This window comes from Saccopteryx bilineata, chromosome 12 (assembly GCF_036850765.1).
Source record: "Saccopteryx bilineata isolate mSacBil1 chromosome 12, mSacBil1_pri_phased_curated, whole genome shotgun sequence".
NCBI classification, from domain to species: Eukaryota; Metazoa; Chordata; class Mammalia; order Chiroptera; family Emballonuridae; genus Saccopteryx; species Saccopteryx bilineata.
The window spans coordinates 45,762,094-45,776,045 of record NC_089501.1 but is presented as its reverse complement, the minus strand read 5'-3'; the positions used below and the strand labels follow the sequence as shown (position 1 = coordinate 45,776,045).

Below are 13,952 nucleotides of genomic sequence, written 5' to 3'. Positions count from 1 at the left end.
GAGAAAATGATTTGAATTTTGCAGCTTTCTGTATTTTTAAAATGTTATTTCTTAACATTTAACACTCACTAACCTACCCAACGGAGTTGGTGCTTTTAATTTAGTACCATAAAGGTCTTAGAATCCAGGAGGAAATAGCTGTGCGACTGCATTTTCACTAGACTTTTGACCTCAGGCTTTAAGTTGTGAATAATAAATCACCCATCCATCCTTTTTAGAATCTTGAACAGATAGCAGAGTATATACCTAGATGTACTTGACCACAGCATTACGCTTCTCAGGGAGAATTTCCCAGTAAGTTAAAGTGATGTCATGCTGCACTTTACAGACTTTCTCCAATTATCAAAAATTCTTTTAAAAAAACATTTCTTTTTTTTTTTTATCCAATATACAAACAAGGAAGTCTCTGATACAAACTCACTTAGGGTGGGAAAGGCTTAGTCTTAAAACTAAGCCTTAGGCTATAACGACCATGCCTGCTTACAGCCTGTCCCCCACACCCAATGCAAACTATAAGCGAGTGAACCTATATACCATATTTACAAACTTATTTGACCAACAATTGGATACATTAGTTTGAAGATTTTTAACTTGATAGAAGGAAACTAGAAACATTCAGGATCCAGTTGTAAACAAATCCAAAAGGCACTGGAGCCTAAAAGGAGACTTCATCCAGTTAACAGTTTGCAAACTGGGCAGATGCCATATCTAGCAAAAATCAAAAGGTCAGCCCGGGCTGGTTGGCTCAGTGGTAGAGCGTCGGCCTGGCATGCAGGAGTCCCGGGTTTGATTCCCGGCCAGGGCACACAGGAGAAGCACCCATTTGCTTCTCCACCCCTCCCCGTCTCCTTCCTCTCTGTCTCTCTCTTTCCCTCCCGCAGCAAAGGCTCCATTGGAGCAAAGTTGGCCCGGGTGCTGAGATTGGCTCTGTGGCCTCTGCCTCAGTCACTAGAATGGCTCTGGTTGCAACAAAGCAGCGCCCCAGATGGGCAGAGCATCACCCCCTGGTGGGCATGCCGGGTGGATCCCGGTTGGGTGCATGCGGGAGTCTATCTGACTGCCTCCCCATTTCCAACTTCAGAAAAATACAAAAAAAAAAAAAAAATCAAAAGGTCACCTTTTATAAAAAACTTTCAAGTCCACAGTTCCCACTTTGGTCCATTTCATGTAAATAAGGCTTCCAAATTGTACAGTCCAAATGTTTGTTGCAGTTCTGATTGGTGGGTATAGATGCAAATAAAAATACAATTTATATAGTTCTGATTGGATGGGGCAAGCCTCAGTTCATTGATCCAGAGACTAAAGCAGGGAGGGCGTCCATGCACTGGCTGACTCGGTTGTTGAAAACAGGAAGGACACAGAGTCGGAAGCTGAGAATTCTGAGTTCTCCTTAGCATATAGACTACATGAGAAGCCCCTGTCGGCAAATGACTGCTAGGTTCTTATTATTTATAAAATTTGGAGCCTTGGTTGACCGTGTAGTGTTCATTTTAACAGATAAATTTGTTTTGGGGATTCATATCAAATGAATCTTTCTTTTTGGGTCCAGTTTACAAGTAGAAAACAGAAACTTCAAAGATAATTAACACCACTTAAATTTTTTCTTTTTTTTTTTAATTAATTCTAATGGGGTGACATTGATAAATCAGGGTACATATGTTCAGAGAAAACCTCTCCAGATTATTGACATTTGATTACGTTGCATACCCCTCACCCAAAGTCAAATTGTCTTCCGTCATCTTCTACCTGGTTTTCTTTGTGCCCCTCCCCTCCCCCGACCCCCCTCTCTCTCTAGCAAATAAAGCAGGAGCTGTTGGACTCCCAACTCAAAGTTGCCTCACTGCAAGACATGTCTTGCCAACTGCTGGTGAATGCGGAAGGCACAGACTGTTTAGAAGCCAAAGAAAAGGTCCATGTGATCGGAAATCGACTCAAACTTCTCTTGAAGGAGGTCAGCCGTCAGCTCAAGGAGCTGGAGAAGTTGTCAGACATGTCAAGCAGTCAGCAGGTAAGCTCCCGGCAGACATCATTAGGTAGAGTTTCTTACAGGATACCAAAGAGGCACCACCTTTACTCATTTCAGGAAGTCTTTGAATGTAGAGCTTGTCAGAATGTCCACTCTCAGTCACGGCTCAAAGTAAAAAAGGGCCTTACAGACCTTTATAATAGGACACTGCTTTGGATTCTCGTACATCCAAGAGACCGGCTGTGGTGGTTCCTGCTAACCTTGGACCACTACTATTGCGGCATTTTATTTTACCCTGTTTGTTTAAGAATTGACATGTTTTTTGTAACGTAGCTCTGATCAATCACAACCAATCATTGCATATGATTCAACCTACAAGGTCGGATTCATCTAACACAAACAGCAGTCAATTCATAGAAAATGTTCTCGGCTTGTTTTATTATGTTTATTTGTTTCTTAAATCTGCATTGTAATAATAGTGTTGGTTTGGGGGAATACATTTGCAGGTACAGAGATGGTTTGTAAAACTTCACTCAGTGATAAAAGACTGTTGTGAAAACACACTTTGCCCTCCTTTAAGAATGTCAAAAAACTCCAATTAAGGCAGTGCTGGAAACAATACAGTTTCTCTGATGCTAAGGGCTCCCCGTGACTCTCCTTTGTTTCTAACGCAAAATAAATCGGTTTCTCTCCGGCTTGCGCAACCTGCAGCTCACAGCCAGATTCCTGTACCTCCTTCGCTCCAGCTCATTCACATGCATGTCACTAGGAAACAGAGCTACTAGTGACTCTGTAATACCAATTCTGTAGCTGTAACTTCCAAAAGGAGCAAACTAACCGCCAGGAAAGCCTAATAAATACACTAGAAGAGTTAGGTTTCGATGCTCTGATAGTTGTTTGATTCTATTTCCCCCAGGAAGGGATGGTTTGTTTTTTATGGGGAGGGGGGGGTGGATGGGGACGGGGTGGGAATTACACTCTGTGTTTCAGAGCCAACGTGGCTCTTGGATGTAGAGCCTTCAAAAGAATCCATTTCCCATGCAGGATTTGTCCTCATGGTCTTCTGCTGATGAACTGGACACCTCGGGATCTGTGAGCCCTACATCAGGAAGGAGCACCCCAAACAGACAGAGAACGGTAACTTTCCATTGGCCACTGGCCTCGTGGGGGCACCAGGAAGTGCTAATATCTGTATCTACTGGGTCTGCAGGCTCTCCCCCCAACACACACAAAGCAGGACTCCCCCTAGAGAAGAGGTTGTCACTCACTGACAGTGAAGCACTGTCTCCTCAACCTGGCCCCATGCCCTCGCCACCTGCACTCAGGAACAGAAAGAATCAGGGCTCAACGTGCGGTTGGTGTGCAGGGAGACAAATTACTTTTCCTCCTCCAAGGACCAAGTCTAGAATGATGCTCCCTGGTCCTTCTGGTGCCTCCTCCCTCCAAACCACCACTGTCGTTGTCCACCTAAACAAAGAGGTCCCACTGAAAAGGGTGCCTCAGCCGGAGGGGGAACAAAAGCATCTCATGAGGCCAGTGAATGTATGAGATCAGCAGAGGTTCCGCTAACTCTCGAGCGGAGAAGCTCCTGAGTGGTCCTGAAGGCTTTCGGCAACGGTACCGCCCCCCAGAGGCCAGCAGCTGAAGGCGACTCACCCCCAAGGCCAGGAGGCTCCTGCCTCCCTGGGCCACAGCCGCAGTCGGCCCCGCCTCCTCTCTATCCTTGATTTCTCTGTGTAATTAGAAGCTTGTTTTTGTTAGTTTTTGTCTTGCTTTATGATTATATCCATTTGTATTATCATTCCATTTCCCTTAGTTTTCAGAAATATTGATTTCTATTTTTTTTGTGTGTGATGAACTCTTTTAAGTTCTATGCTGATAAATGTTATGACCTTTTTGAGGATTTTTTTTTTTTTACTACATTCACTAGTTTCCTATAGATCCTAGTTTAAGAATGTGAAGGAATACTGGCTTTTCAGTTCAAATTTTAGCCTTTATTTAACTTGAGTACTTAACTTATGTGTCTTGATCACTCCACAGAGAGCAATTTCACATTACCATTGTTACTATTTTTATCTATCAAGAACTTCAGTGCTGTTTTGGTGTTCTGGAAAATAGAAAAAAAAATATTGTGTGGCACGGTATATTGGACTTTCTTTTTATTGTGAGTAAATACACAGAGATTCTTGGCTAGCCTCCCATCATGTTAGTTCCTACCGTGAAAAGTGGGAGAAATACACCCACTGTGGTGTGGCCTTCCAAATCACAATTTACATTCCTCCAGTGACTCATAACGTAGATGCAATTTTATTTCATTTCTTCCTCCCAAAGAGAAGCCAGTTTCCTTAATCGTGGGTACCGATCATTTCGTTTGATTTATTTTTCCTTTGCTGCACTCTTAGTTTAATTTTCGTCAGTAGCTTGCCTTTATTTGGACTGAACATTCTTCTTTCTTTACCCCTGTTCATTGCAAACAGCCACGAGACAAATGTAGTTTCTCACAGCCTGGACCCTCTGTCAACAGTCCACATAGCAGGTACCTTATTCTCCTGGTTTCCACACTATTCTAGAGCTCAAAGAGGATGATGAAAATTGCCCCAAGATTTCGGTAGGCCTCTCCAGGGTCTGCCTCAGGATAGTTGAGAAATTACTCATTTCAGTACACACCCTTCCGTAATAAATTGGAAGAGTTTTTTTTTTTTTTTTTTTTTTTTTTTTTTACTGAGTGGAAAGTACAAGGGGAACTTAAAGCATAAAATATTCGGAGCCCACCAAAATTCTGATGAACGCTCCGTAGGCCGCCTGGGACGTTTACGTCCAGCGGCATCCTGTGTGTGCCTAGGTTCGATACCACCGACGACGTAGCTGCTGTTGGAGCCGTGGCAGAATTTTATCATCCTCTTTAGTTCTAGATTTTACAGTAAGACAGGTTATTCAATCAACTAGTTACTTTTTTTACCATTCCTGGAACCCACAAATCTGAATAAAATGTACTAACATCCCCAGCCTTTTATTTTACTCTCATGTTTTATCCAGATTGTGGGTTTGGGATTCTCCACCTGGCAAGTCCTAATTGGGTATCATTTAAAATTCATTTAAGCACCTTCTCTCTTCTGCTCACCCTAAATTTCCTCTTCGGCCAGCACACTCAGTCACCCACCTCCCCGACACCTGGCGGGCTCGTTCGCTCCGGCAGCAGAACAGCCGGGACCCCTTGCCCGGGGCCCCTCCCGAGAGCCCGGTCACCGCCGCCACTCTGTGCTTCACGCCTGGCTTTGAACAGTCCCTCGTCGCTGCCGTCAGCAGTGCTTTGGCTTCTCTGTTGTTGGTGTGATGTCTGTGCACCCCTGCCCTGTCCCTAAGCAGGGCCTGCTTCCCCAGACAGCTGTCTGAATCGGAAAACACTGTCCTCGGCGCACTGAGTTTCCATTCCAACCCCGAGCAGCTCGCCGTTAGAGTAGGGGGCCCCTCTAGAAACTCATCACCCTTTAGGAACCCATCAAAATTCCTGGGAAGAAGCGGGGCTGAGGAAGCGCAGAACCGTGAACAATCCGTGGATCTCAGCTGTGCACTGAGGAGACGGGCTGTCCCCTCTGCTCCTTCCCACTCGACCGAAGTGACAGAGAACATATTTGGATGTGCTTTCTGAGTTTAAGCCTCTCTTTATTATATTTTTTCAGGGTTTCCCCCCCCCCTTTGGTTTGGTTTGGAGACAATTTTGTGGGGGTTGGCGGGGTTGGTTCATAACAGTATATCAGTAACAAACTGTGAGTGGAGGAAAACTCACAGCGAGTTTAAAGGTTATGATGGACGTGTACAGGTGCGCTGATGCCTTTTTAGACCCCTGTAAGAAAAAATAATTGTGCAATGGACAGATCATTGTACATGGTCCATCTTCTCCACAGAAGTTGCCAAGGTGCCATGAGCATGTTGCTATGGCATGTCCCCATGGCATTCCTTTTAGGAAATGCTAGAGAGCAAGTCTTTGGTTGACATAAGTGACAGTGGTGAGAAGCGGGAAAGCTTTTATGTTATTATGCAACGCTAATAACAGCCACCTGTGGGTTTCCAAACTACGGCATCGATCTGCTCCCCCAGTTATCCCAGACAGCCTCCCAAGTTTTCTGAAAACGTCAAAGGGATTGTTTCTTAAGACAGCAAGTGCTACGCGATGTGTCCTAACAGGGCTTTGCGGCTGAGACCGCCAGCTTCTCAGCAGTGACATCTACAAGGCACCTTTCGGCTCTGCTCTGTCCAGCGCTATTTATTAACATCTTTTTGGGCACACAGCACAAGGTTCACTTTGCTGCTTCGAGGGCCTGGGATACAAACGGTCTTCGCCTGTACGGCGGACTTCATCGAACACCTTGCCAGGCAGGTTGTGGCTGAACATTCTTGGACATCTCCACTCCTTGGCACCTCTGTGTGGGGTGCACCCAACCTTGACAATGAAATGCAGAGTCTGCCGGGAAAGAATGAACTTCAACCACAACCTGGCTGTCACGCTGTTACTTCCCGCTGAGACTCGACAGTCCTTGTGTTTGATCTTGCACTGGTCCAGCATATTTGGAAGGTTATTACAGAAACACAAACAGTTTAGAACCTTGACCCCAGTGGTCTGCAATGGGAAAATGTTAGACACGTGGTCTTCTTAAGAGAGGAGAGAGAATGAGTTGGAAGAAACTGGTTACTAGTTTGAAAGGAGAGGTTCTTATATTCTGTTTGTTGTCTAAAGTCAGATATTAAGTAATATCAGGTTTTTTTGCTACCTCTATATTTCAGTTTGATTTTATGGTCATTGTTCTGTCTTCTTATATAACGTTCTAAGCAGATCCATGGATTAATGCTTTTATGTTTAGGCCCTGGGCCTAAAAAATTAATACAATATGCTTCCTGCTATTAAAAGACTTGCAATGTGTCAGAATGAAGAGATTCCCTAAATCAGCTTTCAAGGCTCCTTAAAATTATAAACATTTGAAAAATGTCCGTGCTACATTTATAATCACTACCTATTATTTTTTAGATTAATTGTATTTAGGAAGCTTGCTTTTGAAGCATCTTTCCTAATGGTCCACCTGGTACTCCCCCCCCCCCCTTCTGACTTCACTGCCGATTCATTGCAATTGACAAATGGGAAAGATTTTACTCCAGTTTCCAACAAGGCAAAGGAATAAATCCTCTGTAGTCCGGACAGAGTGAACTGATGACTTCATTCCAAAGCTTGAAACTTGGAGTGCAAAGGATTCCCGGGCGCCTCTAGTCTCTGCGCCTTCCACACGGAGTGGCGAATAACAGGCTGACGCACGGAACAGGAGGAAAAGCACACGTTTTAAAAGGCGTTCAGGGCGGCCAAATGCAGTGAAGCAAGCACAGTGGGGGTTTTGCATATACACAGGGCTTCACTAAAAACACTATTCAGTTTCTTGTGAAAAAAAAAAAAAAAAAGAGTTTTTTAAGGCTTTCCCTCCAGGCTCTACCCTGGGGAACTATTTATTCCAAGTGTTCCAAGAGCCTCAGCCTAAAGCAGTTGTGCTTGTAGGGCAAGCCCCTACCAGGGCTGAGGACAGCTATAGGGTAAAGCTCCAGCTCATCTCTTTCATAACGTCTGTGGTCTGCTTTCGCGGGGTTCCCCGAGAACTGCAGGCACTTTGGGAAATTCATCACATCGTTGAAAGTGCCACTCATAAATCAGGGATGGATCTCGGGAGACAAGGCTAACTCCAGCCTACCCCAGAGGGCGTGAGTCAGCACACCCGTGCTTTCATAGCACAAATAATAATAAATTGCTGACATTTATATAGCACTTAATGAGTTCTAAGCACCATGCTAAGCATTATATAGCTGTCACCTCATTTAACCCACGCACCATCCCCAAGACATGACTGTAGTCCCAATTTTACAGACAAAGACACAGAGGATTAGAGGTGTGGAGATTCAGGTTTGAATCCAGGTCTACCTGACTCCGGATGGATTCTAACTTGTTAACCACCCTGCTCTAGTGAAGGGCTGTTGGCAGGTGGATCTTTAAGCAACAGGGCTTGGGCTACCACAGGCTGCCTGAGATAGCTTAGGACCAGGCAGAATGTTCCTTTTGCAATAAGAGGAGATTGAAATCCTAAACTGACTCAGGAAATGTGTCTGCTAAACCATATATCCAGGGAACAAAGACTGTGCACACAAGAGTAGGCAACAGGATTGTGCACAACCTGGATTATCTATCCCTCGCAGTGAATTCCTGTCACTGTACTGCCAGGATTAGGTAACAAGTAACAAAATGAGTCGCCAGCTTCTTTTGTGTTTGAATGACGTCCTTGCAGAATGAACCCCCACACTGTTTTCCTTCGGTGGGTGTAATTTTCCAGATGAGTCGTACTAGCCGGCTTCTCCCATCTCTTGATCCTGCTTTCTTCTGTGTGAGCTGTTGTGTGATGTTTGACTTCCTCCCCTGCCATCCTCCTTCCACAACTATATGTATGTATTTTGGGGAAAGAGCTGAAACAGCTCCTGGGCAGTTATTTCCCCAGAAATTTGAATGAGTGATGGGAGTGAGAAAAATAATGAATTTAAATATTTACTTATGAGAACATATTTCTGCTGGGCTGAATTTCCTAAAATATCTCTTACTGATGAACTTCCTTAAGTAAATTCACACACTTAATTTTTCCCTCATAAACACGATCTTGGCTGACATCTGTGTATGTGATAAGGCCATTGGTGAGCGATGAGTGCCTGGTGTCTGTCTTCGTTCCCTTGTCAAATTTCCCCACACTCTTGAAACGGAGGTCATTTTTGGTCAGTAGATAAATATTAAAAGTATCCTTTTACCCTGATGTTATTAACCTGTTGGTACTAGAAGTTTTAAAACTTTGGACATTTTGAATCCCTGATGATTGCCCCACGGGGGGTGACATTTTTCTCATTAGGTAAACTGGGCATTTCCAAGAGCAGTCAACTGCACGGAAGCTCACTCAGTACTATGTGTTCTCTTTGTCCCTATCTCAGCCCATTACTTCTCCTTAGTGAGGCAAGCTTCCACATTAGAAGGCACGTGATAATTAAATTTTAATAAGGAATGCTCTGATGCTGTTAAATGTGCCATGTCCTTCAACAGACACTATAATATGTGAACCCATATTCCAGAGATGGTGACCTTTCCGTTTGTTTTCAGGAGTGGACTTGTCAGTGGGTACTTTGTGTTTTGATCTTGATCTTTGGCTTAATTGCTCAAAGAAGCTAATAATTGACAGGCAGGAGCTAGTCAGCTCTGTCAGTCAGATTGTGTTGTCAATTAGATGCATACATCTACCTATCACAAATGTCCTTACATGTTTCCTAAAGAAAAGAAGTCAGGAATCTCTCGTTTTATTGAAATGTTGGAGAGTGAGGAAATGTGGAGCTCTCTCTTATGCTTTGTTTATAACTCATCCAGTGACAGGTGGGGAGGCTTGTTTGTCAGGGCATATTAGAAGGGAAAGGGAAAGGAACTTTGAAGAAACATTCAACTCAGAGGTCATGGGTGACTATCCCATCCTTCTTAAGACACTTTAAAACAAACCATTGAATTCAGAAGCTGTCAGAGGCAAAAAGGGTTTAGGATATTAAGGCACCCTTCCTCTCTGCAATGGGAAACCCGAGAGCCAGACCAGAGAGACTCTGTGGCTTTGCTGAGATTATACAACTGTCTGAAAACAAAATGCCTTCCTGTCCATGTACTAACTTGATGACCCATGTAATACTGTGAGGTCTTATGATTGGAGGCATTTATTTTCAACATGAAGAAACCACTCACTTTCAAACGTTTTAAGATACAAATACTTTCCTCTTTTCTTCCATATGTGAAATATCTATGACATAATAATACCTGGATGACCTTCATTCATGTCGCCAAAAAAGCATTGCAGTGAATGCGTTAAGCACAGGAAGTTTGGAACCCTGCGTTCCTGCAAGACCTCATCCTTTAATCATGGGATTTGGAGCAAGTCACTTACCCTCTCTGTAGAGTTCAAATTCTGGGAGTTGAAATTTTTATTCTGCCATGGGCAAGCTGTCAGTCACTGGCTACTTCAGCCTCTCTGAGCTTCCTTTCATCATCTTTAGAATGAAGGCCACAAGCACACTGAGGACTGTCCTGGGAATTACACGAGAGCACCCAAGATAAATCTTCAGTACATTGCCTCGTAATGAGAAAAATAAACATTAACTATCCTTAGCAACCTATCTACAAAATTAGGAGATGGGTTATATACTCTCTAAGGCCTTCTCTCAACATGAATATTTTATAATTAGAAAACTCAAGAATTTCCCGTTTTACCCTCCCATTAATAGGTATGTGACATTCTTCTTTTATTCTCTACTATACTTCGTGCACTATGCACATTCTCTTCAGCTCATTGAGAATAACTCATTGGTCTTAGCATAAGGGCAGTTGGTCAGTTCGACCACTAGATGGTGATTGAATTCTTGTGGCCTCTCAGTTGAAAGACTATTTACACTGACTAATTAGTAGAAGACATAAGATGTATAAAACATGGAACTTCCAAGTTGGAAGACCAGTTAGTCTAATTTGAGGGGTTGAAGAAGACGTTGGTGCTCAGGGTGAAGAGAGTTGTTCAAGACTACACAGCCGCTAGTGGTAGTCTTCCAAAAAGAAACACAGTCCCAAGTTGGACCAGTGGTTGGTTTTTTCATGACATGTGTTAAAAACACATTGGGGTACGTGGCTGTTTGGGACTCCCAGAGGACTAGTCTGTGTCCCATATTTCTTGGATGGTTTAATAAGAGTTTTGAGTAGTCAAGCTGGAAACTTGGTGGTTTCTTAGGAGAAAAACATATGGAGTAATCAATTGAGTTTTCACACCTTCATATTTTTCCAATGGCCTCACATTCAGTATCCTTATCCTTAGTGATATTACAAGCATTAGAGAATTTGGGCAAAGTGTAGAGGAAGGTGTCTCATTAATATATGTATTCCTTTTGCTCCTACAATGTTTTATGTGTGTGCATGTGTTTGTAAAAATCTCTTATAGATAACATTTCTTTCCTCATCTTTTCCACTAGTAACCAAAGAAAATATTAAAGGATACTCATGAGGAAAAATGGTGGCACCCACCCAGAACCTAGTTCCATACTCAACATTTTACAGGCAGTCCTTCTTAGAAAATCTGAAATTCATGCTTCCTCTCTAATACACAGTTAACTAGATGGGAAGATATCAATGTAGATAGAAAAGCATGGTACTTTGAGTAGAAGGAACCTAGGAGATAACGGTCTGTCCTCTTCAGAAAAAGTGTGTCCGTTTCCCAAAGTCACAGCTAATAACAAGCAGGATCAACCTAGAATCTGAGTCATTCAGTACCAGCGTTCTGTACACCAACTCCACTGCAATCCTTGTTCATATAGCTCCAGAACCCACTGAGGCGAGGTCCGGGTGCTGATTCAGTGCAAGATGAAACCAGGGTACACTCCAAAATTAACAAAGCTTTTGGGTCTGTGCAAAATAACTGGGGCTGTCATTCTTTCTGCCACATGAATTTGGGCATATCCAGGATGACTAGACAGGACACTGCATAGGATGCTGACAGCAGCCAGTTTTGGCTAATGGTGCTCCTGGTAGTCTTAAACCAAAAATGTACTGGATCAAACACCTACATCTTAATGATCCTGGATCTACTTAATTTATGCTGGTAGAATGTGTATAGAGCAATTATCTTTGTTGATGGAAAATGTTTTACCAAATTAAGTGGGGGGGGGGGATTTGAACTTCATTAGTCCCCTTTTGTTGACTGACTAAATGTTCGTTTTTCATCAGTACAGTTTCTGAGCAGCTCTGCCTTCGGCGGTGGGGAGTTGCCCTGGGCACGCTGCGGAGGGCTGGCAGCTGGTCGCCAGGTTGGGTTGTGTTTGGCATGGTCCTTTAGCTTCCAGAAAGGTGAGGGAGCTAAAAGCATTTGAGATATTTGAGCTCTTTCTATTGATTCTTCTCTCAGGTCCATAAAAGGTGGCTCCGATTCCTCCCTTTCTGAGCCTCGGCCAGCCCGGTCCCGCAGGGCTTTCCTGCTCAGAGTGCTGCGAGCGGCTCTCCCACTCCAGCTGCTCCTGCTGCTCCTCGTCGGGCTCGCCTGCCTCGTCCCCATGTCAGAGGAAGACTACAGCTGCGCCCTCTCCAACAACTTTGCCCGGTCATTCCACCCCATGCTCCGATACACAAACGGCCCTCCTCCCCTCTGAGCCGCGCAGGCGCCGTCTGCAGCAGTGCTGGGAGCGGAGGGAGGACTTGAGGACGCCATCCCCAACTTGAGGACGACCCTGCAAACGCCCTCGGCGTGGCAGCGTTAGCCCATGTGTGCAAATCACAGCTTTGGGGGTGGATGACAAGCAACGACAGGAGAAGAGCACATAGAAGACACAAGTCTGGGAGGAAGTATGGTTTGAAATTCTGAGCCTCAGTACTAAAGAGATGAAGGACCTGCAGCGTTCTCCGGACACGTGTACTCCGGGCTGCTGGCCCGTTCTGCGCATGCTCCGGGACTCCCGTCCACCACCGTCTGGGCAGCTTTCCCACGGTGCTGCTCCCTCCATTCAATAAACGACGCCACCTGAGCGCCTCGTTAGTACCGAACAATCTACCAACCAACCAGTGCTAAAGAGGTTTTAGAACCCTGTAACATACAATTTTTAAGAGCTTACAAGGCAGCTTTCTTTTTACCCTGTTTTCCTTTGGGGCATGATGTGCTAACCTTTGCTTTAGAAGCACAGGCTGTAAATCTAAAAGGCACTTTTTTAAAAAGGATACAGAAAAACTGGATGTAATAAATAAGATTATGGAAGACTTTATGTGAAAAAAAAGTTGAATGTTATAGTAAAAAAAAAAAGATATTTATGTATGTACAGTTTGCTAAAGCCAAGTTTTGTTTGTATTGATTTCTTTGCATTTATTATAGATACTATAAAATATTTTAGTCTGTACTTTTTTTTCTTTCCACTCACCTAAACAAACGAATCTGAATTTTCCTATTGAGCAGAAGGCAACCTGAATTGTCCTTTTGCAGATTGGATGAAACTGAAACCTAAGTATGCACTAAAAAATGGATAGGGTGGATAGAGCGTCAGACTCGGACTCAGAGGGCCCAGGTTCGAAACCACGAAATCGCTGACTTGAGCGCGGGCTCATCTGGTTTGAGCAAGGCTCACCAGCTTGAGCCCAAGGTTGCTTGCTTGAGCAAGAGATCGTTCAGTCTGCTGAGCACCCCTCCCCCCTCCGTCATGGCACATATGAGAAAGCAATCAATAAAAAATTAAGGCGCCGCAATGAAGAATTGGTGCTTCTCATCTCTCCTTTCCTGTCTGTCTGTCCCTATCTGTCCCTCTCTCTGTCTGTCTCTGTCACACACACACACACACACACACACAAAGAATAAGGACAATGGTGGCATGTGTTTAGACCTAGAGGACTCTGGATGGTTCCTTTCTCCCTCTTCCTTCCATAGCCGATCCTATCACCTCAACTCTTTTTTTTCTCAACATCGTTTATACTCACCTCTCTTTTCCATTCTGTCTTCATGACTAGAAGAGCCTCCTTTGGCCTCGTGAACAAGGCCCTTTCTCCCACACCACCCCAATGGGACACAACAGCCACATGAGTTTTCTTACAGCATTCTTCTGTTCTGTTCCTTTCTTTGCTCCCAAACCTTCAGTGGTTCTTCATGGTCTACCAGAAGAAAATACAGTTTTATTGTCTGTCATTCAAGTCCATGCACAATAAGATTTGGCTCCGCCCCTCTGGTCTTGCCAGCTGGTGGCCCCCATGACATTGTTTGGTGCCCATGGAATGTTAATGCATTATTTAATAATGGGGGAAGGAAGAGTTATACACAGCCCCGGTTTCAGGCTTCTCTTGGAAATGGAAAGCTCTGGCGTCCCGGGCGCATATTCCTGAATGGACAGTGATTGCTGGAACAAAGTTCAGGCTGCTGTTCCTTGAACTATA

The 13,952-nt window shown here is 44.1% G+C and overlaps 1 protein-coding gene across 3 annotated transcripts in view; it reads left to right on the top strand.

Annotated features, from left to right (window-relative positions):
* SYNE1 (spectrin repeat containing nuclear envelope protein 1) overlaps nt 1-12,919 on the top strand; it is a 445,623-nt gene extending 432,704 nt beyond the window's left edge. For all 3 annotated transcript variants that reach the window (XM_066248218.1, XM_066248216.1, XM_066248219.1), the window contains 4 exons: nt 1,796-2,008; nt 3,011-3,103; nt 4,444-4,502; nt 11,953-12,919. In XM_066248218.1, the coding sequence (XP_066104315.1) occupies nt 1,796-2,008; nt 3,011-3,103; nt 4,444-4,502; nt 11,953-12,193 (606 nt within the window). In that variant the 3' untranslated portion in view covers nt 12,194-12,919. The remainder of the gene's footprint in view (nt 1-1,795; nt 2,009-3,010; nt 3,104-4,443; nt 4,503-11,952) is intronic.
* The last annotated feature ends 1,033 nt before the right edge of the window (nt 12,920-13,952 follow it).